The following is a 27,700-nucleotide window of genomic DNA, read 5'->3' as shown; positions in this document are numbered from 1 at the left end:
AATAGCAGGTCTCTTTTCTTCTACAAGTTTAATTGAGAGCATCAAACGTCGTTTGACGTTAGAAACAGACTTGAATTTTTCTACAACTAAAGACAGAGAGAGAGAGAGAGAGAGAGAGAGAGAGAGAGATTTATAAATTGAGTTGAGTTGAAGGAAGAACTCAGGATGAAAATGGCCGCCATTAGTGGAGGAGGAGGAGTTCTTGGAGGAGAAACATGGAGAGCTCATACAGCAATGGCGATGGTTCAGATTTTCAATGGAGGTTACCATGTTATAACCAAAGTTGCTCTCAATGTTGGTATTAATCAGGTCGTCTTCTGCGTCTATCGAGACGTTATTGCCCTATGTTTGCTCGCTCCTGCTGCCTACTTCCGAGAAAAAAGAGTTCGACAACCCCTCACCAAATCCCTTGTAATCTCATTCTTCCTTCTCGGATTAACCGGGTAATCAATTTCTCGGATCACAATTCCCCCCTCTTTCAATGAAAAAATCTGATTTTTGTGATACCCAAATCCCTAATTTGTTTGTTTTTAATTTGATAATAGGATATTTGGAAATCAGCTTTTATTTCTAATTGGACTTAGCAACACAAATCCAACTTATGCTGCCGCCACACAACCTGCAATTCCAGTCTTTACTTTTCTCTTGGCTGCATTAATGGGGTCAGTTTGAATTTGGGTTCTTTTTTTTTTGAAATATTCCAATTTTATATTTTTGTGTTGTTTTGATGTTCTTATTTGTTCAAAAATAACTATGCAGCACCGAAACTGTGAACTTGCTTAGAATTGAAGGCCAAATGAAGATTTTGGGCACACTTGTATGTGTTTCAGGAGCCACTCTGATGGTTTTATTTAGGGGTCCAGCTGTCCTTGGGTACAGTGAATTGGATCTCATGGTACAAAGCGAGATAAGTGGGATGGCTCAACCAGAACCCGTTGGATGGGTCATGTCTGCCTTGTTGGAGTTTGGTATTGATCGGTGGCACGTTGGCGTGTTGTGCTTAATTGCGAATTGTATGTGCATGGCTGCTTATCTAGCCATACAGGTATTGGTTTTGTTTTAATTCTACACTACTGTGTTAGGACCTTTTCTAGATAATAATAGCTTGTCGATCTTATCTATTTTGATCCCGTTTAAGGTAATTAACGAGTACAAACTTTGGACTCAAACATGTTTGGGAGGACTTTATCTTACATTATGGTTTAGTTAAAGTCAAGTGAAACGGATTGATTTTCATAAGCAGCAAACTAGTTTAAGAATAGTCTATTTGTGTTCTTTTTTTTTTTAAATGCTATGTGTAGACACCCCATTTTTGCCTGGGCCAATCCCGAGAGCATCAACAACCTTCGGAGAATGGGCTTGACCCAAGGTATTTTTCAGGAGGCTTTAAAGCCCATCAGTCAAGTAGCAGCATGGCTCAAAGGCCTTAATAAGCTCCTTGTAGAGAGTAAAACCTCCATGTGAGGTGATCTCCCCCTATAAGACCTTAATAAGCTCCTTGTGAGCATTTTAATTTCCATTAAGAATGGTTTAGTTTACTTTATTTCTATACATTTAAATTCCTAGTTATAATTTGCTCTTTACTTTGAATGGTTTAAGAGCTAGAGAGTAATCCGTCACTTTGGTGGGGTAATCTTCTCTTTATTAGTCCATTCATGTATACACATTTGCACACACCACTCTTTATTTGCAAAAAGGTTAAGAGTCAAAGATGGTGATCTCTTTAGATCCCCACTTAGATCTCTAAACTAACACAAAAACAGTCCCAAAGTAGACACAACTCATGCATAGAAGGTCCCTAGTCCTATGGTAGTGTCCAATCCATGGATGCCTCCTAAGGGCTAAACGAACAAAAAGATGCTCCCAAGTGAGCATATAACTTTCTAAAATGCTTTGGGGATCAAAAACGGTAGAATCCAAGTGGCTTCCCACCAAAATCCCAAGCACACAAAAATTTTCAGCAAACACTCATTTGTGTTTTTAGCTTGTTCATTGTATTCTTTTCTTTGTTTTGTAAATCAAACTATAGCTCTTTTGCTTCTTAAATTTTCTCTATAATTCCCTCTATTTTCAAAATCCAAAAAATGAGTTTCTTATTTCACTTTTTGTCAATCTATTGGTAACCATCTTAGGATGGGAGGGACAAGGTGCCTAACACTTTCCTTGCCCTTCAACCGAACCTCCTTAACCTTAGATTCTCTAGGTAGAACTTTTCCCCTTATCTTTGGATATGTGGCTCAGTACAAGCTAAAAAAAAAAATATTCAAAAAATTCAAAACTCTTTTATGGTGCCCATTCACACCTTAATTGAATGGTGGCGACTCCTAAACCCATGTAGATGAGCTCAAACCTCCCCCCAAAGGTTTCGAAGCCCACGTATCTACACTGTGATTTAGGTTTAGTTTGTAGAGGAGATTATTCTTGGGGGAAAATGCATTAAACTCTTAATTTGCTGGGAAGCGTACTTGTTTAAACAAGTATTATCTTGTATCGTACATGGGACGTATGCCGAGCTTGATATCACTGAGGTTGAAGAAATTTTTTTATCACATGTTGATTGGAAAGTTCATCGAAGTGAACAAAGACTGGAAGTCTAATAAAATTAACACATTGAAGAAAAATATATTTTTTCAAATAGCAAGGTACTATCTTGGGTACTGTCATTATGTTTTGTATTATATTCATATAATTTTTAATTGTATTTTCTACTTATAATGATAGATTTCAGATCGCCTTGAATGGATTGAATTCTTATCCTGCTTGTTATGTGATACTTCCCTAGTACTTCATTTCTTGTGTTCTCACATGCTTCTATATTTATTGCATGTTTTTCCTGTGATGGGATCACACAAGGGATACACATTGGGATGTCAAATCTCGAAATGAAATTTAGTTTAGAAGATATTTTGTAGAGGACATGTGTGGCTTATTGTTATACTTTCCTTGGTTGATATTCCTCTTCTTTTATCAATATTTTTTAGGCTACATTTGTGAGGGTAAGGAAGTACTACATACATCATTCTATATAGAACTACTTTACGGCATCTCTGAAAAAAACATTTTTATTTTTTAGATTGTTTGGTGTAATTTTGTTCAAAATTTCAGGCTCCACTTTTGAAGAAGTATCCGGCCAGCCTATCATTGACGGCATATTCGTATTTTTTTGGTGCTCTTTTAATGGTTGTGGCTGGAGTTTTTTCAACCAACGGACAGACAGACTGGAGCTTGACGCGGTCTGAGATAGTTGCAGTTTTCTATGCGGTTAGTTTCTAAATAATCTTCTACTTTCATATATCATGGTTTGAAAGATTTTTCAAGTTGGTTGCACTAGATTGGGTAACTTTCTACGGAAAAAAAAAAATGCTTGCTAGATGCGAGTTCGAGGTTTCATGGTCTTGACTCTACCTGAGTTGGATCTTAATAAGACTAATTTTCTATGCAATATCTTTTGTTTTTTACCCTTCAACAATACCATGGTGGTCATAGCTCTCTAGTAGCACCATCATGTTGAGGTTTGAGACCTACTAATGGATTATTTGCACTTAATGTGTATGCCCTGTTGGACCTTGATGAATTCTAATATAGTCACAATTTGTGTGCCATACGTAATTTTCACAAGCAAGAGTATTGGGGCCTTAGGTGGGACTTTAAGGTGGTGTAATATGTCCAGTTTGCATGAGCTCCTGCCTCACTAGGTCCTAAGCTGCTATTGACTTAGCCCTTCCTAGCATAGGAGCCATGCAGCACTTGAGCTAATCCCCCATGTTAGCCACCCCCAATGAGTCCTATGACTTTCCTATACTCTCCAAGGCACCCACCCACTCAAAGAAAACTTGAGATTGAGAATTGCCAACTTAGTTAAGTGGTAGGAACTAAGACATGTTGAGTGTTGTTCCCATATCCTAGGTTCAAACCCCCCGTGAACCCAACTTCATTTGCTACCACTAACCTTATACCTATCAAAAAAAGTATATATATTGGGATGCAAGGAATCAAAACTTGTATCACTCCCACCTTTGAGTGGTCTGGATGATTCGAAAGAGATGGATACAAATCAGAACCTCTCCCTCTCTGTATCCCTTTTTATCAGTATAAGGGTGAAGGTGGGGTTTCAATTCTAGGTTTGTGGAATACCAGTCACATGCTTTACCAACTTACCAAGTGGGCACTGTATTTCCCTTTGATTTATTTGGAGAGGACATTCTAGAAAATTTAACTACCATGAACATGTTTCTGTACTCTGTCTAAGATAATAAAGGATTGGTATTCCATGCCCAATATATGTATCTTAGTATCAAGAAAAGTAAAAATACTTAATTAAATAATAACCAATGGTAGAAATTGAATTTCCTTTTTTTTTTTTTAAGTTGAGGAAGTGGTGATGTGTGTGTGTGTGGGGGTGTTGGTCAGATGTAGCCAAGTGGCTCAAGGCAGTGGATTGTGCATCCACCATGCTCAGGTCTAGAACAACCCTGTTCTAGAACCTTCCCATGTATGCAAGATGATCTGTAATTCTTATGATAGAGAATCCCCTAAATTTCTCTAGATCCTTCCAAACTTCAATATTTTGCTGCCTTCTATAACTTTCTGGGCCCTTCCAAAACTTTCTAGATTTCGCATGAATCGTTGAAGTGTCGGACAATGGGATTGTGTCTTGCTACTCAATTGGCTCTGCTTTGAAATGTGTTTTTTGCCTTAATCATTGTGAATAGGGGCAAACATGGAATATTTCCGTTATACAATTAATGTGGGACGCTAGTCAAGTCAACAGTCACAGGTTCCAATGGTAATGTTGTAATTATTTGGGTTTTCACTCGTTTAGGTTGATGTTTAAATTTTTTATCACTTTGTTAGTTTTAAATTAGTTAGTTTTCTAATTTTGAGGGTTTTTTTTGTTATTTAATGAGTATGATTTGAGTTTGAGTACTGTTTACCATACTTCTCTTTACACTTTATTTTCAAGAGTCAAAACTTATCCTATTAGGTTGATTTTGTGTTATTTGAAAGGTTATTCTGTTATCTTTCCAACAAGCCTAGGATTTTGCGAATCCAATGTGTTTTGATAAAGTTATAACCAAAATATTGGTAGAGTATTAATTTTTTATGGGATTTTATCGGAGGATAAAAAACATTGAAGTTTAAGTCATGTTAGGGTTATGGTTAGAATCTCAAACGTGAGAGCTTATATAAATGGCTATTGTAATTGATTTCTCTCAGTTCTATTGAATAAGATTTATAGATTTCTTTTGAGTTCTCCTGTAATTAGTGTGGTGTGGTGTGAATCAAAGGTATGCTCTCTAATATTTTCTCCATCTCTATTTTTCACAAATCTTTTTTTTTTTTTTAATATACCTTACTGGAATCTTAAATCAGCAACTTTTTGTTCTAGTTAAACTTGCCCATAAGCTTTAAACTCAGCCGAAACCCTTCCAAACCCTATATTTGAACTTCCAACCTTAGGTCTAAATTTCCAAAAAACAAATTTAAATTTCAGTCAAATCCATCTCAGCCTTCCCAATCCTCGATTAGGACCTGCTTTTGTGTTTTACTCTTCTCTTCTCATTTTCTTCTATTTTTCTCTAATACACTTTATATAATCTTTCTTCTTTTTCTTCTCCTAGTTAGAATTTTCCTTAATCTTCCTCAAATAGAACTAACCTAGAATCAATAAAATTTAGGTTGTCCTACATCGACAATGAGAGATGATTTTCTTTGCTGATGGAAAAGAAACTTGATCTGGTACTTTTTCATTTGTATTTAAATAGATTATATTTATTCAAAGGGAATAAAACTTGAGAAAATAGAAGAAATGGTGAGTAAATAAATGTTAACAACATCCAAAAACAATCTAGGAATCGTATGTAATGTCTCTCCATCTAAAAACAAGATACTCAAATCTCTACTCTTTGCACTTTGGGATGATCAAGGACCAAAAAAAAAAGACATTCTTTGGAGGCAAGATGCACATCACCAACATCCTTTTCTTCATCTTTAGATAATCAATTGTTTATTTCTTACCAGATCGCCTAATACATGACAATGGGCATTAGATCCTAAAGGGCCTTCCTTTCCTGTTGAAAGGAGAAAATGTCCATCTAGTGATCACCTCCATGATAGATTCCAAGAATGCTTAAGAAACACACAAAGTCAACAATAGGCCATCCTGGATGGGTTTTGGAAGCTGCAGTGAGGAAAATGTAGCAAATAGATTCCCCATTTATCATTTTTTCTTTCTTTTGTGAGTGATTCCCCATATATCTTACACATGATACAAACATTAGTAATAAAATTTTCTTGCCAATCAAGCTATCAATAGTAAGGGTTGCCACCAAGAACCGTTGTTCTCATGATGAAGATTGCTTTTGATGGGACCACAATAGTCCAAATCCACTTAGATGGACTGGGGATTCTACTTCTACCATGAATCATTTGGTAAAAAGATTTGACCAAAAAGGTCCATGGGAATCCCATCTCCACATTCACCTTATTAGAGCATATAAGTGCATTGTATAAAGGTGCATGAGATATACTGAAAAGCATTTTGATGCTCTTATATTCCTTATCTTTCTCATCGAGAATAACCCTCGTATCCTAAATGATACCGAACAACCTGCCTATGGATTCAACATCTCAATCATTGAAGTTCAATATAAATAAAGATCCCATGAAGACCGGTCATTCTTAGATGATCAACAATCCTTTACTGAACATCTCTAGTATCTAAGATAGCAATCGTGCAGGGGCAAGGCTATATTTGGGAGCTCATCCGCCATTATATGTCCTACTAAATCTCTTTGCCCCCTTTCCCCACATGGAAAGAGATGTCTTTTTTGAGCTCACTACAAATTGGTTACTCTTGATACACTCAAACCATAGGGAAAAGAAGGAATGGTGCTCTTCCACTCATTTTGGCAACCATGTCTAAGATACATTTTAAATATTTAATTTGTAACAATGAAGGTTTGGCAAAGAAAATATATATTATTAACGATCTTATTCGTTGTGTGTTAGCAACAATTTTCTTTAGGATTTTGTTTAGAATATTATTAGTTGCAATTTCGGGGGGGGGGGGGGGGGGGGTTGGAAAGTGTAATGGCAGGATGTTTAATGGGAAGGGGAAAGCTTTTTTTTTTTTAAGTATAGTATATTAAAAAGAGAAGAACAGAATACAAGGAGGCCAAGAAAGCCTCACAGAGGAAAGCAAAGAAAAGAAACAAACAACATCAGTGGTTACACAATGAGTTCCATCTAAAAACAAAGTCATCAAAGGAAAAAACCCACGAACTCTATGTTCTATTTAGACCAAAGATATAATAAGCCCAAGATCTCCAAGAATTCAGCATGAAAGCTTCTAGCCTTACTATTGAACACCCTATTATTTCTCTCGTTCCAAATCCCCCACGCAATGGCCAAGGGGAGCATAGCCCACAGGTAATGTTTTCTGGTGTGAAAGGCATTGCTATTCTATTCTGCTAACAACGAGGAAAAACCCAAGTAATACGGAAAAGACTGAGGAAAGTTAACCAAATGTTATAAGAAAATACGCAATGAGGGAAGGGGAAACCTTTGCACGACATCATTCTGAGTATTTTTTTTTTTTTTTTGAAAAGTAACATCATTCTTAGTATTGAAGCATACATGTTTCAGGCTTGTTTTTTGAGGACTTTGTTTTATTTGGGACCTTGTGATGTTTGGATATAGCTATTGGTTTGATTTTTTGTTTTTGTAGGCCATGATAGCTCCTTTCCTTGGTAGGTCTTTCACCATGTCATTGTATTCTTCTTTTGGGTTAATGATGTGTTATACTTATAACATGGGAACAACTATTGACACACCACTTAGAATCAATTTCACCCCATCACTAACAAAAATCCCTTTTGCACTCTGTTGGTATGATTGTAGTCTCAAAGAAAGAAAAAAAGTTGCACTCCTTTGGTCCTTAATCTTCTTCTTCCCTTCAACAAAACAAAACAAAAAAAAATGGAGAGAAAGAGGGGGGTATGCAGAAAAAGTTTTTTTTTTATTCTAACGGATTGGATTCCCTTGTGATCTGCAATAGTTGCTCCCGTATAACAATTGGAGATGAGAAATTTCATCTCATTGCCCCCTACTACCTACTAAGTAGCCTTCATTCATACACTCTCTACAACCCTCAATGTAAGCCTACTCAAATCCTCCCCCACTAAGATAAAAGGAAGGTGAGATGAGGGGTCATCTTACCTAAGGATTTAGAGTGGCTGAAATACTAGTTGGGGAGCCATTTACAAATATTGTAAATATAATATGCTAGTTAAATGCACATGCGATGCATGTGAGTGAAAAATCAAACAAAAACTATAGGAAAAAGAAAGAATAGGCAGGGTTACAATTTCAAATCTTCAAAACAAATCCTGCGAAAAATATAGGGGGAAAAAAAGAATAGATTGAGTTACGTTTTGGATCTTTACCCCAAGGAGATTAATTGCTTAAACTCAAATTCATAGAACAAAATTTGATCTATTCATTAAGAAGATAAGAGGAGAGGTGAGATAACTTGCATGGTTTTTAGGAGAGAGGGAGTTTATGAGAAATTAAAGAGAGGGGAGGTGTGTCTTGGTCGGCTTTAAGGAGGGAAAGAGTTTAGGAGAAATTGAAAAGTTCAAAAAAAATTAATTAATGCAAACAATATCTACCTATGTTTAGGACAAATAAAAGAGTTCAGAAAAATTAATTAATGTAAACAATACCCTATCGAAACTTCACTTTAGGAGAAAGCAAAGAAATGTCTTTTGAAAAAATAAAGGTACTTTTGTAATTTAAAAAGATTATTTAATGTGGATTTCGGTCTACAATACTCACCATTCTCTCTCATTATATGGTGTCTACATATATAAAGACCTTTATGTTGGGTGTTCAATTTATGTCATTCTCCAACAACATAGAAAAATCCTATGAAGCTAAGAGAAGATTTAGAGAAACATCATATTTTTCATTCTCTTGAACAATGTGGTATGCATAAAAGAAGTTTTGCTCCCTTAAGTTGCAGTGTTTTAGTCTATAATGTTTCTGACTACCAACGATGGCTTGGCAATTTTGTTGTATACATGCATTAGGTCATAATTGTGAAAATTTTGAGAGTTTTTTATTTTATTTTTGTATCCTCATCTTTTCTTTTTTATTTTTGGCTAATTTTTTCTGACATTATTTGCGAAAAATGAACTGAAATTAAACCTTGTTTTGGCAGGGAATAATTGCATCTGCTGTTAACTATGGACTCTTGACATGGTCTAACAAGATATTGGGACCCAGTTTGGTGTCTCTGTATAATCCACTTCAACCGGCAGCTTCTGCCTTTCTATCAAAAATTTTCCTTGGCAGCCCTATTTATCTGGGAAGGTTCTACTCTGAACCCTCGTACATCCTTTGTTTTTTGATAAGTTTTTTTTTTTCTAAAAAAACAGAAAAAGAAAAACAAAGGAGGATGTGTCGCTTTGGTTAGGTGTTGGGCGTGATGCCTTCAAGAAGTCCTAAATTTAGAAACCAAAAGCTCTGAAATTTTTAAATAAAAATAAATGGAAGGAAAATATGAAAAGTAAATGAAAACATTTTTACGTCATAAATCTATCCAATAACTTAATAAATATAAGTAGATTTCATAAGAAGGGAGATTATCAGAACTATATATAGTAGTGTGAACTATGAAGTATGAAAAACACACTAGCCCTCTTTCAGACATCATCTTTTGATAAAACATAAATAAATAAAGGGTGACACTGATGTTCATCTCAGCATTTCTTGGGATGTGTCAGTCCATGTCAAATGCAGTAAAGAAACCCTAAAAGTGATCTGACTTTGTGTAATTTTCATGTGTAAACAGCATTTTAGGGGGCGTTCTAATCATTGCTGGTCTTTATATGGTCACCTGGGCATCCTATAAAGAAGGACAAGCGATTATTGTTCATGCCACTCGGGACTCTGAATCTCTTCTCCACAGGGACCCACTGATAAACAAGACTTCCTACCAGAAAGGACACATTTTCTCAGGGACGTCCACCACATTACCAAAGGGCCTGGATTGAGGAACATATCATGGGTACTTTGCCCCTAGTTATTCCAATAATTATCTTTGTTGTTTGTTAGTTTTAAAGATAAAAATAACTACATTCATCAATGTTTTTTCTTCTTGATGGGTATGTGATTCTTTCAATTCAACAGAGAAATCATGTTCTACATCTACTGTTGTTTTTTCGAATTATTTTTGAATCAGCCCTTTTCTGCATTCCCCACTTCAACTTCTTCACAATCCCTGCTGGAGAAACCATAAATCAATAGCATTGCAACAGAAAGAAATCATGGACTTAATGAATGTTAAGAAAGCTCAGGGTTCTCAAAAACGTTGAGACAATGGAAGAATGCACTGATTAAGGTTGACGTGATGGAGTGAACCAGGCCTGATAGATCAAAGCAAAAGCCAAGGAAGCCAGAAAGATCCTAGTCTGCTGTGTGGGAATACCACAGACGTGGGATCTAAACTCTGCCTTCACCCTTAAACCTTTATTTTTTTTTTCAATACAGTTTAGTAATTAGTAGGTGAAGGCAGGTTTGGAACCCTGATATCTACACTCACCGACTTTAACCAACTTAGCAAGCTCGCAATATCCACCTCACCCTTAAACCTCTTCACGAAAAGAAGAGACAAAAAAGCCCTTTGTTTGCTTGTATCATTTCCCATCTCTCTTTTTAAAAATGTTAAATTTGACAATAAAAATATTGAACTCAAAAATAAAAATTGTTGACCTCGACACTGTAAATCCCACCTGTTTTCACTTTTTCAAGCTTTTCCAAATAAAATACATGGAAGGATCAACTTAAAATTTGACAGAACAACTTGTGTGGATGATTTCAAATCAAAAGAACCATCCTTGATCGATTTTCATTCAAAAACAAAGTAGAAGAACTGAAAAATCCTAATTTTTTACATACATCTTCAAAATGCTTGAAAAAATCCAAATCCTTTTCCTCAGAATGGAGTCTCCAAAACTCAATCGAGATGTCGAAATGAACTGATTTTTATTGACAATATCATCAAATAGTTCATTGAATCCAAACATCTCTTTGTATTTGTGACCTAAATGCCCTCTTAAAATAAATACATGTGAAAGAGTAGCATGGTTGAGTTTTTTTTTATATTCTGGGCAAACAGATTTTGAGCCCAGGTCCTGGAATCAACACTCGCTCACAAATCTTACCACCAAGCAAGCTGGCACCATCGAGTTAATAATTTTTTAAAACATTAGACTATCCCTTCCTTAATACTCCAAACAAAATCATGTGTTAGCATATTTGATGTAATACATATTCAGTTGTAAGGTACCTCATGCATACATTGTTCAAAATGTTTAAATATTTTAACACCTATCGAATCGTGATACCGTCTGATCCCAATCCAATATCCTCAAAAATGATCCTACCGCAACAAACACAGGTCAAATTCTTTAATCTGCCTTTTTTCAATTGGCTATCCACCTCTTCGAGATGGTTTCATGTAGGGATCGTACCACATCCCCGCCGAATCCATGTCACGAGCTTCATAACTGCCACAACAACATCTAATGCAATTGAATTGGTTATAAAAAAAACATTTGAAATCGACCTTCTAGGCTACAAGAGCTTTCAACTTCTCTCACTTGCCCTATTTTCTTCCACAGAGAAGAAGAATGACACAATAAAGCTTGCAGCAGTAAGGGACTTATGGAGATCATCAACCACGTATCAACTTATGGGAGGTGAGGTATCGAAACCCAGACGAATCCTGTTAGGTAATGGTCTTGCTACAAGCCCATCAGTGATCCACCCAACTAAATTACCATCGTGTTTGACATGGTTGAATTCCCTTCGCACATAATCCAAAGATATTTGCAATCTTCCTCCTGGTTTGCAATCATCTGCAGTACTTCTCAACTTGAAGCCTACGTTTTTCTCCAACCAGTATAGATAATTAACATGGAACAATGATTTGAGCATGTCTTCTTGCGTGTAACCCTCTTTGAGAACAACCTGAGTAACCATATGAAAACATTTTATAAAATTTGGAATTACTATCAAACCTTCTTCTCAGACTTGAGTACAAATTTGAAGTGAAAAGGGAAGAAAAAAAAAGAAATCTATGACACTGATCAGATCCAACTTACGCAGAATCTTCCCTTGTGCTCAGTTAACATGTAGCGTTCATTTCTGTATAGATCAAACAGTGCAAATGCGTCCTCTTTACTGTTAATAACTTCACTAAGCTTGGATCCGAGGTGCAGCCGACGCTCAATTTGATCGGCAGCCGCTTTGGCCTCCGTAGAGAGTACCTGTGACTGTGATTGTGCCTGAGAACAAATATCAACAATATGTTCAATGTTGAACCCCTGTGTTCCCCTCTTCAACATATGCCAACAAAAACCAACTGCAATTTAATTGGTTGTGGTACATTTTTTGGCGGTGAAACTTAGTTTGTGTGTCATTTAATTTATGTCGATAGATATGGATTTATGGTTTGTGTGACTTTATTTTTAGTAATGGCATTTTATTTTTGGTGGTGGAAATGGAAATTATTTTTTCCATTTATTAGAATTTTATTGAATGGGTTACATGGGTCGGGTCAGGTTACCTATTTAATAAATATGCCGGGTTCGGGTTTAAGATTTTAACATGATTGTTAAATGGGTCGGGTTTGGGTTGGGCAAATTTTCAGAATATCCTTACCACAACACAACCCGACCCACTGCCACCCCAAACTGCAAACTATCTATCAAAAAAATAATAATAGTGAAGAGTATCAATTGCAAACTGGCAAATGCACAAGGAAAGTTCTAGATTGCTTGATGAACTATAAAGCATTAAAAGAGATAATTATAGTTCTTGCACTATATCTGAACAAAAAATAATGCTTACAACACTATAAGGTGGAAGAATCGTTAGTTTTTATTAAACCGGTGGTTCAACCGTTAAACTGAGTAAACAATCTGTTTATGTGAACCAAGTAAAAATACAATTTCTTCTTCTTCTTCTTATGGGGTGTGGGGGAAGAAACCTTTTTTTTCAAGATAAGATGGTGGGGAAAAATGATAGATGTCCATAGATGCTATTCTTGAATAGTTTAGATTTGATGTTATTATCCCTTTTATGAAAATAAAAAAGATAATTTAAGAAAAAAAAAATCCTTAATCTCAATGTGAATGATTGAATATCTGATCGCTTCACAAGTAAATTACTTGAACATATTTTTATAACTCTTTCATAAATATAAAGCTCCTCAACAAAATTGAATCAGAGGGTTGGAGGGTTTTTAGTCCAATCGTTGGCTCGGTTCTTAAAACAATGACTATTATGGATTGCACACATGAAATTTTCAATAGGCTGAGTGCCAACTAGAGTCACGTTAGCCCACTAGAGGATATGATCCTCATATATTTCCTTTCTTAGCAAGCATTCTCCTGTATTCTAAATGAATCTCACACGAACTAAGGTACTACAGGACCCATAAAAGTGCTTGCTACATCGCAGAAAAAGACTTGCCATTCAAAATACCTCAAATTGTAAAGGATTCCCTGGAATTTTAAATTTAAAAAGTCAGTCCCCCCTGAAGGTAGGTTTCCTGGTACAACTGAAATAAGGATGTATAGAAATAAATTAATGCAATTATGTTTTAAAAATTTTCAACGGTCCCATTGAGGTGGCAATCTAACGAAGCAGAGATTAAAACACCGCTTCAAGGCCATACAGAGATCACTTCTTAGGCCCTCTTGAGTGGAAGGTAACTCATCCAAATGCATAGGATGGGTAAGAAGTTAAGCACCGGGCCTTGGAGATTGGCTCGCATTATTACCATGTTAGAGAATTTACTAGAGGTTGGAATACTATTTCACTCATATGCAAAGGGATGCAAATAAGCTTACAGACCAAATATGGTTTACATAGTGACTTTTTCATAAGAAGAATTTCATTCCCTAAATTCAACATCTTCTTTCATCTTTAATACAATACTAGAAGGTGGCAATAATATATAGTATTAATTAAGGGGTTTTTGAAGATTACATAGTAAAAAGGATATTTTTGTAATTTTGAAAACTAACTGACGTAATTATAGGAACGTGGGATTGCAATTTTCTTGTTTTTTTTTTATCAAAATGACCCTCTTTATATTATTAAGTTCAAATGTAAAAGTGGGGGCAGTTGTGAGATCCAAATATTGGTGTCGAACCACTTTAACTCCACCTTCTCTCACTATAATGGTAAAGAAATAATCATAGCACATGAGAAAAATCATTTACCTGATATGTGAACTATCATATAGGAACAGTAGAATCAAAACAATAAACAAGAAAAGGCATGTGTAGAGCTACTCACATTATACATAAGGTTGACATTAGTAAGTGGCAAGCCTGGAAAGAGTGGCTCCTCATCATTGACCTCTTTAGTAGGAGGAACTTGTCCACTAAGTAGATATTCACTAAAGACCAAACCTATTAAGAAAATGAAGCAATAAATTTCAGTTGATAGGCACAAAGTGGCGGGTACGGGGAATAAGACAGTGGATGAGTAATTCAAAAGTGGAAATGACGTATAAATTGACTGAAATATATTTTCACATATTCCAACAATGTTTAATTTGATTTGTTCCCTCATTCATTCGTCATCAGTATTCAATTTCAAATCATCAGATGTTAATACATTATAACTATAAAATCACACGTCATGAGCAAAATGTATGGAATAAAAAATGGTGGTAGATAATTTCAACAGCTTTATACTTGTTCATATAAGATGTTATAATGATTCTAATTTCATTTCACTTTCTTTAGCAGCGGATCGAGTTCATCAAGGTCTTTGACCTACATTGGATTATGCCAAGGAAATCTACCGACTTGCTTTAGAGATTTTTCATGGACATTTGTAACAAGCTGTCATATAATTTGGTGATCCATTCCTTCCGCTTCCTAGTAATTGGGACAAGGTGTAATCAATGATGATGATGATTCATTTTGCTTTATGTTTGAATCTATAGAAGGAGAAGAATTCAAGAACTTTTCTGAAAAATATGGGGCAGTTAAGTCAGTAGTAGTGAAATTGAAGCTGTCCTTGTTTTGATGAGTCAGCTTCAATGGCATCTCAATCCAAGATATTTTCTTTATTGGGATTGCATTTTATTTTTAGCATGGTGGGTTGTGTATTTTTTTACCCCTAAACAACTTTGGTGTCATTTCTCATTTTGGTAGTTGCAGCCAGACTGTTTGGTCCTTTTTTTATCTTGATAACGTAATTATGTTTACTAAGGGAGAGAGAGGATTACCTATACTATTGTTTATCTACACCCTATTTTTTCTTGCAAATCAGCCATTACCACTCATTGATGCTATACCATTATAGAGAAGTGGCCTTCCACCTACCAACATGATCCTGAAAGATTTGAAAACCTTGAAAGAAGGGCTTAGACCCATAGCTCAGATGGTTTGACAAATTGCAAAGCAACTTTGAGGTCGTGAGTTCAAGTCCAGCTTACCCATCAAAAAATAAAACCTTGAAAGAAGGGTTCTTCAGTGGATGTCCACCCAAAACTAGGGGACTGAAAAGACCTTATAATTTCACCGCAATAAAATGAAATACTTCAGCAATGCAATCTATGCTCAGAGCATTGGCTTCAATCTTCAGTCAGATCCATGTAGACTTGACTACAGACTCAGATCAGCTAGAATGAAATTTCCCCGGTTACAAAAGAAATCCAAGACAAAATTCCTGAAATTCCTTAAAATTATGACTCAAAACGACCCTCCAAAATGATTTGCAAACAAAGTTGGTGTACTTTATTATCGAAATTTCTCCTATTTTGCACCATCAAAACTACAAAAGACACACAAGAGTTCTCTGGAAAAAAATATATCATTCCCCTAACACCCAAAGGTCCCTCTCGACAAACCCATAAACAAATCTACCATATCCCTAGGTTAAACCTAGTCTAAGCAAGAAAGAGCCAAAAAGTTCCCTAAGATTAAAGTTGCTAATCTAATAGAAACAAAAGCAGTAAAATCTTCTACAACATTCAAACATTAAATCTAGAAGCAAGAAACCAAGGGAAACCTATGGGGAAACAGGTTTTCATGAACCTTAACAAAATGAAGAGTCCTAAAATGTTTAAATTGTCCATATAAGTTTTAGAAGAGATGGAAGGACTTACTTGCACGATATGGATTCAGAGTTCTTATTAGAATGGATTGATATGACTTCAGATTGCAAAACATGTGGACCCCAGTTACCACACTAAAAGTAGCAAGAGCGAGAGGCGTGGAGGAGCCAATGCAATTAGCTAACCCTATACCAAGCATGATACCAATAGACTTGCTCACCATTCCTTGAGCTTCACCCTTTGCAATTACCTGTTAGAGACATCACCTTTTAAAAAATGAATGTAACAAGCTAAACGTTACTAAGCCAAAATCACGGGAAACTTGAAAATAGAAAGAACATAGGGGCCCAAACTAATACGTCACCTCAGCGAAATTCCTTTGAGCAGCGAAGCCTGCGTAGAAACAACTCCTAGTAGCAGCCTGCGAAGTAATGAGTTTCAATTTTGAGGAATAAAATCATTACATATGAGGTGTGATAATAACAGAAAGTTATGAGGCAACATATTTGGAGTACAGGAGTTGTTGCTAAGGCATATATAGTACCGAAGTTCCAGAATATGGTCTACCCTAACAAGGATTGTCAACTGAAAGGTATTAAATAATAAACTGAAATCAATAGGTGATAGTGGAAAACATGACCACTGGTTATTCAGTAGTTTCTATTCTAGCTAGATGTGTCGATCTATACATATCAGATTCAATGTTTATGCAAGAGTGAACAGAAATATTGTTGAGGAAGCTCGTCTTATTTGGATCAATGCCAATGCTTTGCCTTTTTTTTTCTATCATCATTTGAGACTAATTTGCTGAATCTATATGGCACATATGGAAAGAGCAGAATATTTGATGGTGTTACACATCAAAAGAGGGAGGTACTTAGACACAACTGCGAAGAGGTCTCTTTATTTTTCCACAACCACAAATTTGTGGGAGTTGCAAACGACTCAAACATGGAAACCGCCAACATGTGGGGAATTTTTTTCATGAACCATCTCATACTACCATTCAATGTAGAAGGATTCCTCCTCCAATGGGTTCATAAAGTATGACAAAGATGGTGCTATTCATGGCGAAAAATCTGGTTTCGGCTGGATTGCAAGAGAGTCTGAAGGCCAGTTTATTAGATCTTCCTATACTCTTTAATAGGGTAAATATATTAATATGGAAGAGTTGCAGGCAATTGTAGAGGCCGTTGAATCTTTGAAAGACAGTAACACTAGAAGTATATACAGTCTCCAATTCTGAGAACACAATCAGCTACATCAACAACAAGGTCCCTACTCCTTGGAGATGCTACCATTTGGTCACCAAAATGAAAAGAGAGTTGCTATTGGCACCCCTACCTTTTACTTATTACACCCAAATTTCTAAATTATTTATCACACCCCAGTTAAGGATTAAAACACACTCTTCAAACATTTCAAAGGTTTGGCTCAAATTATAATCTCAACATTATAAACATTATAAAACTCGTTCAAACAATTTCAGTACTTATTGACAATCATGATTAAGCTCATATAGATCCTAAACCCAAAAAATAGAAATCTAGTAAAAAAACACAAGAGAGCTTCTATTGGAACCCCAACTTTTACATATTCTCAACTATTCATTTATTTTCTTTATTGTTAGTTGGGGTGTCATAAGTAAAAGTTCGGGTGGCAATGGCAGCTCTCATAAAAAATATGGGTTGCTTCTTCGAGATCATTATTTTTGAATATCAATGGAGCGAAACAAACTAGTGTGCTGATTTCCTTTCCAATTTAGTCTTAGATGTAATCTTGATTGTTTGGAGGAATGATACCAATTCAATACATAGTGTGCTTTCTCTTCTTTTATTGAGAGAAATCATACACATTCTTATGTAAGACATATTTTTAGCCATTAAAGAAAGGTTAGGTTCCATCAACCTCAATGCGTAGTTAACAAAAAATGAAAAATCGAATATATGACCACTAAAAAGATAATTCACAACAGTAGGAATTTGAACTCATGTTTATCACCTCTTTCACACAATACTCACTCTTGAACTAGGCAGTAGTGGAAACAATAGCAAGATCGTTATTATTTTGATAGGATACTATTCAAACATTTTGTCTTCATTCCTGATTTTCGGATCAAGCCCTTCTCTAACCCCCTTTGTTGTATGTTGGGGGGACCTGAAAGGAAAGGAACAGAAGAACCTTCGAAGAAACTCTCATGAGTATCTTAGGGATTTTATTATTTTGGTGTAAAATGTTTGATGGACTCAAAAAAGTGTACTTTTTAAGGATTTTGTTTAAAATGGAACCTTATGCATTCGGGGTTGGTTGATCTTTGTTCTCTTGTTTCTAGGTAAGTCTCTTCGACCTCCATTTCTTTAATGAAATTATATTTATTAAAATAAAAAAGTAAAATACAATATAAAAAAACATAATTAACAGCACAAATATTCTGTATATTGGATTTCTGACTTCCACGAACCTGAATCAACGCAGCTGCAGATCGACCTGCACCAGCAGTTGCACCAATTAAAACAAAGAGATGAGGAAATGCAGGTGTTATTATCTCCATTCCAAATGCAGCATTTTCCAAAAGATCTGCAAACAACCTCCATCCTTTCGGATTCACATCAAAATGGCGACCATATTTCGATAATAAAATCTTACTGAGATACCCAATTCCATCCTTAAGTACCCAATTGATTGCAGCTGCTGTCGGAATAGCGCCTTTCCCCAATCCAACAGCATAAAGTAAAGCCTAAAGAAATAACAATTATGGGGAAAAATCATACAAAAGTAGACTACAACAAATCAACAGAAACCCAACAACAAAAAAAAAAAACCATAAATTGGAAACCTGGGTAGCAAGAACTCCACTGATTTGGCTGGCAACACCTTGAACACCTCTCCATAGAGAGTACTCCAAGTAATCATTGGTAACACTATGAGGATACCCTTCTGGGAGCATCAGTTGTAGAAATAGATCTCTGCAACGGGACCACAAATTCAATCCAGCCTTCAGAGCGAAGAACTGGACATCACCCATTGAAGTAGATGAAGGTGGAGATGTGTGTTTGGGTTTAGATGGTTTAAATGAATCCTCAGAATCATCTGGGATGAGTTTGATCCATTTTCCACCTCTGACTTCCCAAATGAAATTTTCCTTATTTTCAGAATCAGTTATTGAGATTGCAGAAGCCAATTGAGAATTTGAAAAGAAACCCAAGAGAGCTAAAAGGGAGAAGAAGGCATCCCTCATTGGGTTTTCATTGGTGTGGGAGAAGGAGAAGATGAGAGGAGATAAAGGAGACCCATCTCTCCATTGTCCCTCATTATCAAATGGATTCCATCCATTGTTGTTGTTGTTGTTGTTGTTGTTGTTGTTGTTGCTGTTGTTGTTGCTGTTGTTGTTGCCATGTTCTAGAAATGGAGGGAGGAGAGGACTAAAGAGGGGGAATTGGGTTTGTTGAGGTGTGGTGGGTGAAGAGGTTCTGAGGTTGAGAAGTGGATTGAAGGGTTTGAGAGGGAAAGAGAGGGAGGAGAACCAGTGGTCATGGAGATGTAAGAAAGAGCCCAAAAGTGGTGTTGGTGATGCTGAGTGATTGACATTAGAGAACCACCTATTGTTACTCAAATTGGAGAAGATACATGAGGAACTGGAGATCATCCCTCTCTCTCTCTCTCTCGCTTTCTCTCTCTCTCTCGAATGCCAAGGCCTGTGAGCCTTTCTTCACTGAAATTTTATTTTGAATAACTATTTCCGCACGATATTTTATTTATAACACACCATTTAACATATCTCATTAAATTTTTTTTTAAAAAGCTGTTCTTGGCACCCTAACTTTTACTTATTACACTCCAAATAAAAATAAAGAAAATTAAGCAAATTACCATTTCATGTGATGAATATGATGAGATTCCAAATCCGGTACACTATTCATTTTCTTTCCCAAACATGTTTTCGAGCAAGTTCATTGGTAAGCATTTTAATTTGAAGTTGATGATCTCATTGATTATTCCCAGTGATCTCATCGTTAAAAAATATAATCAGTGAAATCGTCACTTTTTATCAACGAGATTGTCACTTTAAAATTAAAGATATTTTTTTCTTTAAATTTATCAATGAAATTTATCAATGAGATTGTCCTTTTAAATTAGAATACCTACCAACAAACTCGTTCGAAAACATGTTTTGGGAGTTGAACTAAACAACATACTTGAATCAATTTTTTTTTTTTTTCAAATTTGCACATATTCCGGGGAAAATCTCAAGAAAATAAGTGAATGATTGAAAAATAGTAAAAGTGGGGGTACTAATAAAAATTCTCTCATTTTTATTTTATTTTATTTATATAAATCTATTTTTTGGGTTTAGGATTTAATATGACCATCATCTTAATCATATACAACTACTGAAATTGCTTGGATGAGATGGTTTGTAATGTTGAAATTATAATTTGGGTTAAACCTTAGTATTTAAAGAATGCATTTTAATCTTTAATTAATTACAAAATTAGTATGTAATAAGTAAAAGTTGGGGTACCAATAACAGTTATCTTAAAAATTTACAAAGAATAATGATTTTCTAATGCCCCCTAACATGTGCTTCTTGACGTGACATGTGCTAGAACCATAGATTTTTCCTCAGGATACACAATTGCATATATTTCTGAGAATATATAGTTGTGTATCCCGAGAAAATATATATGGTTCCAATCCATGCCAGGTAACGTAAAGACAAAATCCAATTATCAGAATTTGTTTCAAGGGAAAATTACTTAATACACCAGTCAGATAGACTTCTTCCTAAATACCCGCTTTTGGGTGGCATCTTGAGGGTACATTAGTAAACTTTCTTTAATAATCCCACTCGATCTCCTCAGGGCTATAACTTGTGAGGGCCGGTACGAGCTCAACTCAATTGATCGGCAAGCCTAAGTTGGGTTATGTAGAAGATGAGTTAAGTGTGGGTTAGAATATCTCAATTTCATCTTAATCCGGGTTAAAGGTTTGGGAAACTTAACTCAACCGAATCCGATGCCATATACTAATACATAAAAAAAAATTATATTAGTTATATATATATATATTTATTTATTTATTTTAAAGTGTTTTTTAATTATCTCTGCATCCATACATTTTGGTTCCATTTCATCATTGTGGCTGGTAAATATATAATTGGATATTATTAATGTGAGTTTTGATTTAGTCGAATTTATCTAAAATATTTTTTCAATGATGGATTTAGAGGTTGTACATTATTTTATTTATTAGTGGTTACTTTTTCTAATATTGTATTTTTTTGTTTTATATATAAAATTTATTTGTTGATTAAAATGAAATTAGAGTTATTCAACGAGCCCAACAATTACAACTCATGTCCAAAACTAGTTAATTCAGGCTAACCTGAGTTCAACCTGATTTTAGAAGTTTGAGTTAATGAACTCAGACCCGGTGGTATGTTGAGTTGTGCTCAGATTGACGGCTCGGTCACATGGTTTGAACCTCCAACCCGCCCAATCCGCCTAGATTGCAGTCCTAATCTCCCTTATGATACTTTTTAAAATATCCAAAATATGTTTTTCCTCACCATTTTCAACATTTATATGTCCCTTTCAATGGAAATTGCCATCCGTTCCTACAATTTTTTATGATGAATAATCAATAAAAAATGATATATTTATAATTTCAAATATTTAAATGTAACTTTCAAACTATTTTAACGACTTGTGACAAAATTAATAACGAACGTAGAACAATATTCATAATTTTAAAGATTTATTCGTAACGTTTAATCTGAACGTTTGTTTCACCGCTCTAATAGATGCATTTTGGGCATTTGGAGAAGATCTATATAGTGTCAAACTAAAAAAGTATTTATTTATTTATTTATTTATTTTTAAAGGAGAAATTGGTATCATTTGTATTGTCAAAAACAATGTTCAAATCGACAATTGGAATTGTTAATCTTGGTAATATCAACCTTACGAATTGTTGACCTCAACAATTCAAATGTCGACAATCTCAACGTAGTAAATGTCAATCTCAACAATTCAAACTTTTTTTTTAACCTCGATATTTAATAAATTTTCTTGAAATACCCATAATGGATAAATACCTTATCCTTTAGAAGAAAACAACGAGTCTGCCACCATAAATGGAGTGCCATTTCGACGTTGAAAATCTCAAATAAGTTTAGGAAGACAATTATTTACAATGAAAAAGGTATTTTAAACAATTCATATTCTTTTAAAAGGGCATTTAGTTGAAAAAACTTTAGAGAGATTTACCCAACAAACTTAATTGTTGTATTTTTATTATTAAAAAAAACTCCCTTAGAGTTTTAACAACTGCAAAGGAATCTTACTTTATCAAGTTTGTTACCCACTAAACTTTAAAGTGGGATCCACATCACAACATTCAAATTGATAGGGTTAATTTGTTACTTAACACATCTTAGAATGGAACCTAACTGCATCAATTTTGGCATCCAAAACATGATTTGATGCATAGGGTTATAAAGGGTAAAATTCTAAGAACTGAGAACAAAACATTTAGAAAAAAAAGAGCTAATTTTCACCGTTGAATTTTAGTTTTAAAGATGCTCTCCTCCGAATCAAAACGAACTCCAACAGGTTCCAACCTCTAAATCATTATTCATCTCTCTAATTTACTATTCACATAATTAAAAATAATAAAGTTACTATTGGCAACCCAACTTTACTAGTTACACTCCCAATTTAAATATAAAAACAATCCACCAATGAAATAATTAATTTTTTTATTTACATTTCTTTTGATTGAATTTAGTATTTTATATGATTGAAAATAAATATGGAACAAAAATTATATTTAAAACATATTTTTATTGAAAAAGGGAATTCAAGGATGACACTTATATAAAATAATAAGGACACAATTGATATTTGTACAAGATGAATAGTGAAATAGAGAGCATATCTATTTTTTTGCTTCGTCTTCAAATCTAAGAGCGTGAATGGTGATTTAGAGGGTTTGTCAAAATTTTATAGACTAGTTAGAATTAGGTTTGGAGGGCTCTATCACTAAATGTAGAGATATAGAAATCAATTGGAGTTGCTCTCGGTAAAATTTGAAATCTTACTAAGCTAGTATGAGCCTGATTGATTAAGTAAGGTGGGTTCCAGTAACAAACTCAATAATGTAAGTGAGTTTTTTTTAATAATATTGCAACAGATAGGTCTGCCCGGTAAATCTCTCAAAACATTATATTTGAGTTCTTACTCATAAAAGAACTTTGGGCGCATTTATCAAGAAAAACTATGGTAAGGGGTAAGTATCACCAACATTTTTTTTAAATTAAGCAATAAGGGTTACTATTGCCACATCAACTTTTACCAACACCACACCAACTGTGTTCAATTCTTTGGTGATTTACATACATGATTTTAAATCTCTTCCGAGATCGAAACGACTCGTATGATACTTCTCAGTATTGTCCACCAACAAGACGGATAGACAAGTTAAACATATTTGATGAGACTTAAAACCAAGATTCATTTTTCTCATTGTTGAACAAGACAACTCAAACGTATCGGAAAACTCATCCGAGACAACTCAGTCTCGTTCATGGACGAGGCTAGACGTCAAAATAATTTGTGTGGCATTAGTAAAAGTTGGTGTGACAATAGAAGCTCTCTAATAATTTGTAAACATAAGCAGAAACAACACTTACAAGTTACAACAGCAGCATTGCAGCCATGCTGTTTAAATCAAGAATCAGAACACCACCACCTTCACGGCTCTTTCTTTCGCGCCATCTGACTTTTGAAAAATCCCATCTATATCCCAACCAAGAACCACAACAGAGCCTCACATACAAACTCCTAAACCTCTTAAAACAATGCAATTCCCTCATATCTTTGAAACAAATCCACTCTCAAATGCTCCTCAACTCCATACCCAAACACAATTCTCTACTCTCAAAGCTTATCGATCTAAAAGACTTCCCTTACTCTCTCCTTCTCTTCTCTCAAATCCCCGAACCCAACGATTTCTCTTACAACATCATGATCCGTGGACTCACCACTACATGGCACAATTTCTCTCTTACCCTCCAATTATACTACCAAATGAAGTTTTCAGGCCAAAAACCCAATAATTTCACCTACCCATTTTTACTAATCTCGTGTGCGAATCTCCCGTCGTTGGATCATGGCAGAATGGCCCACTCTTCGGTTTTAAAGTTTGGGTTAGATTCAGATGCTCATGTTGCTCACACATTGATCACAATGTATTCTAGGTGTGGTGAATTGAGTTTTGCACGAAGGGTGTTCGATGAAATTCATGAAAGAGATTTGGTTTCTTGGAATTCGATGATATCAGGGTACTCGAAGATGGGTTTTGCTGGAGAGGCTGTCGGGATTTTTAGGAGGATGAGAATGGCGGGGTTCGTGCCCAATGAAATGACGTTGGTTAGTGTTCTTGGTGCGTGTGGGGATCTAGGAGATTTGAATTTGGGGCGATGGATTGAGGGGTTTGTAGAGGAAAATGGGATTGAGGTGAATTCATTTGTGGGATCTGCGTTGATTGATATGTATGGTAAGTGTGGGAATTTGGAGTCGGCGAGGAGGATTTTTGATCGAATGCCGAAGAGAGTTTTGGTTGCTTGGAATGCCATGATCACAGGGCAAGTAGTCTATATGGTTCTTCATTCTTTTTTTCTTTGCATTTACATCGTATTTGTAGTACAGTTTCAATTGCTACATTTGAAGAAAGCTAGCATTTCAATTTATAAGGCATAAATTGGTCCAACATAGCAACTAGGGGATCTACAGATAAAAATGACATGATTGGGTGATTATAACCATCTGATTAAGAGATTTTTCTTGTTGGATCAATAAACATTAGTTTTTTCCAACCTTCCCAAATAATGCCAGATGTTCGATGATTACAACCATCCATTTTGGGATTATTTTTAACTGGAAGGTGGCATGTGCAAATGCACCTGTATCAAAAGGGCTTAATTGTAATTTAAAATATTTATTAAAAGGTTTTTGAAGATTACATGGTAAAAAAATGATACTTTTGTAATTTTGAAAACTAAGCAACGTGATCATACGGTCGTGGGTTGCAATTTTCTTGGGTTTTTACGAAAGTGACCCTGATTATATTAAATTTAAATATAAAGTGGGGCCATTTATGGCCACTCAAATTTTGGTGTCGAACCACTTCTACTCCACCTTCTCCCATTATAATTGTGAAGACATAAGTGGTCTCCTTGGTGATGGACCAACTCCACATTTTGCCATTTCTATGCCTATGATGTTTGTAGATTATATTTACATTTTACAAAGATGGGGTCCTTGGATTTCCCAAATTTAAATGTCTTTTGATTGAACAATTCTTGATTGTCTATGAGATTTTACATACTAAATATCTATTTTGCCAGATACAAACAGATATGCACAAAACGGGGCATCGGATGAAGCAATCAAGCTATTCCATTACATGAGAGGGGAAGGTGTGGACCCGAATGAGATCACAATTATAGGTGTACTATCAGCGTGTGCCTCCACTGGGGCCCTTGACTTGGGGAGGTCATTAGATGTATATGCATCACGAAAAGGCATACGAGACAATATCTATGTTAGCACAGGTTTAATCGATATGTATGCCAAGTGTGGGAGCTTAGACCGTGCATTGGAAATCTTCAAAGAGATGCCCCACAAAAATGTGGTCTCTTGGAATGCCATGATTTCTGCCTTTGCCGCCCATGGTAGGGCCCGGGAGGCCATATCACTATTTAAGCAAATTTTAACGGAGGATGGAGCTGTCAGTCCAGATGACATAACGTTTGTTGGAGTTCTTTCTGCGTGTGTGCACGTTGGATTGGTTGACGAGGGCAAATACTGGTTTGATTTGATGCAAACTACATTTGGATTGGTCCCAAAAATCGAGCATTACTCTTGCATGGTCGATCTTTTGGCACGTGCGGGACGTTTACATGAAGCGTGGAAGTTCATTGAGAAGATGCCCGAAAAGCCCGACGCGATCGTTTTAGGAGCATTGCTTGGCGCGTGTAGGAATTTTGGGAATGTGGAGGTTAGTGAACGGGTAATGCATCTCCTTCTTGAGTTGGAGCCTTCAAATTCCGGAAACTATGTTATTTCGTCAAAGATATATGCGAATTCGAAGATGTGGGATGATTCTGCAAGGATGAGATGGTTGATGAGAGAGAGGGGTGTCGCTAAGACTCCTGGTTGTAGCTGGATTGAAATTGAGAATCAAGTTCATGAATTTCATGCTGGTGATGGTTTCCAACTTGGATTAGGAGAGGTTCATCAAGTGATTAACTTGCTACATGACAATATGAAGAAGGAGGGATATGTTCCAAAGATTGATTTTCTCTAGAGGCAAGGATGGAGAAGTCACCTTTTCCCCAATCAATAAATTCTTTTGAGATCTTGAGTTTTATCAGGTCGGTGAAGTAACATAATTCCCTTGGATAACATGCTTATGGTTCGCACAACAGGGAGCTGAATGTGAAAAATAGGCAGATCGTTGCAATCTCTTATCAAGGAACAGTAGCCGTTGTAACCTATTCTAAACAAATCCAGACCAATGTATGGGGTTTACCCATGAACCTTAGCTTATTGGGCACTTTTTTAGCTCTTTATTAGATGGTTGAGGTCGTGTGGTCTGCATAATTTTCTCTGTTGACCCTTTAACTTGTCGAGTACATTCTAGTCTAGCCCGTAATGTGACTTTCTTGTGTCTAATTCTCCTTATATTTTCTGCCCATAAATGGAAATTTGAGGGAGTTGCAAGATACTACTCCGGTTGGTAAACCTTGTATAAGTAAATTTTACTGCAATTTTTTTTATGGCAATGTGATTGTTGTTCATAAATTTAATTCTTGCATTTCTATTTTATTTGGACTTGATTACTTGTCTTTGGTTCCGCTCAACCTCCAAGATAGAAGAAAAATCAATCCAAAATCACTTCATTGTTGGGATTTTCTCTACTTATTTCAAGTATTTTATTTATTTATTTGTTTGAGGGTGATGCACATGTAGAGTCTGCTAATCCCAGCAATTGATTTTGTCGACTTTGGGTGGGACATCGGTGTTGTATCATATAGTTTCGCAAACAAATGGGGTGATTTAACACCTTAAGAACATGTTGAACATGTGCCTTTGGGGTGTTCTCTAACAAAACAAGTTTTCTTTCATATTATTTGATTTGCTTATATTTGGTGAACTGATATATACATTAATTTCCTCAATTCTGGTATATATTTATTTGAAGTTTGATTCATAATTTCATATTTAGGTATTTTAACCGAGCATTAGTCAAGAAAAATTATTCAGAGAAAACACAGCATTGTGACCTTTAAATCCACTGACACCTTGGCTCACCTCTTAGTAGACTATTTATGATTAGCCTCTTGATCATTCTTAGTTCATAGTAAGCAAAGCAGAAAAAGCAATAGCAGTAGTTCAAACCCACGTGATATAATGGGATAATATTAAATTTTGCGATATTAATATTCAATTTCTTTCTCTCATTAATCATTAACTATATACCCTTGTC

The 27,700-nt window shown here is 35.5% G+C and overlaps 3 protein-coding genes across 3 annotated transcripts; 2 read left to right on the top strand and 1 right to left on the bottom strand.

The window, feature by feature from the left end:
* Positions 1-100: 100 nt before the first annotated feature.
* On the top strand, positions 101-10,211 carry UMAMIT2 (nodulin MtN21 /EamA-like transporter family protein). The gene is made up of 6 exons (XM_086419226.1): positions 101-443; positions 546-662; positions 760-1,045; positions 3,106-3,261; positions 9,224-9,375; positions 9,857-10,211. Exons 1-6 carry the CDS (start codon positions 166-168, stop codon positions 10,056-10,058), a joined length of 1,191 nt encoding a protein of 396 aa, XP_086275352.1. The 5' UTR covers positions 101-165; the 3' UTR covers positions 10,059-10,211.
* Positions 10,212-11,337: 1,126 nt separating this feature from the next.
* On the bottom strand, positions 11,338-19,855 carry RUS1 (root UVB sensitive-like protein (Protein of unknown function, DUF647)). Its single transcript, XM_086419225.1, has 7 exons — positions 18,984-19,855; positions 18,609-18,884; positions 16,512-16,568; positions 16,199-16,397; positions 14,374-14,489; positions 12,171-12,353; positions 11,338-12,036 (listed from the first exon to the last, which is right to left on the bottom strand). The coding sequence occupies exons 1-7, from the start codon at positions 19,791-19,793 to the stop codon at positions 11,752-11,754; spliced, it is 1,926 nt and encodes a 641-aa protein (XP_086275351.1). The 5' UTR covers positions 19,794-19,855; the 3' UTR covers positions 11,338-11,751.
* A 3,886-nt stretch (positions 19,856-23,741) lies between these two features.
* On the top strand, positions 23,742-26,886 carry LOC147389250 (Pentatricopeptide repeat (PPR-like) superfamily protein). Its single transcript, XM_086419534.1, has 2 exons — positions 23,742-24,794; positions 25,567-26,886. The coding sequence occupies exons 1-2, from the start codon at positions 23,866-23,868 to the stop codon at positions 26,516-26,518; spliced, it is 1,881 nt and encodes a 626-aa protein (XP_086275660.1). The 5' UTR covers positions 23,742-23,865; the 3' UTR covers positions 26,519-26,886.
* Positions 26,887-27,700: the final 814 nt, after the last annotated feature.

This window comes from Akebia trifoliata, chromosome 12 (genome assembly GCF_017979445.1).
Source record: "Akebia trifoliata isolate Shusen 1 chromosome 12, ASM1797944v1, whole genome shotgun sequence".
NCBI lineage: Eukaryota > Viridiplantae > Streptophyta > Magnoliopsida > Ranunculales > Lardizabalaceae > Akebia > Akebia trifoliata.
Note: the sequence above shows the minus strand (reverse complement) of the source record. Positions and strands in the feature narration are given on the sequence as shown.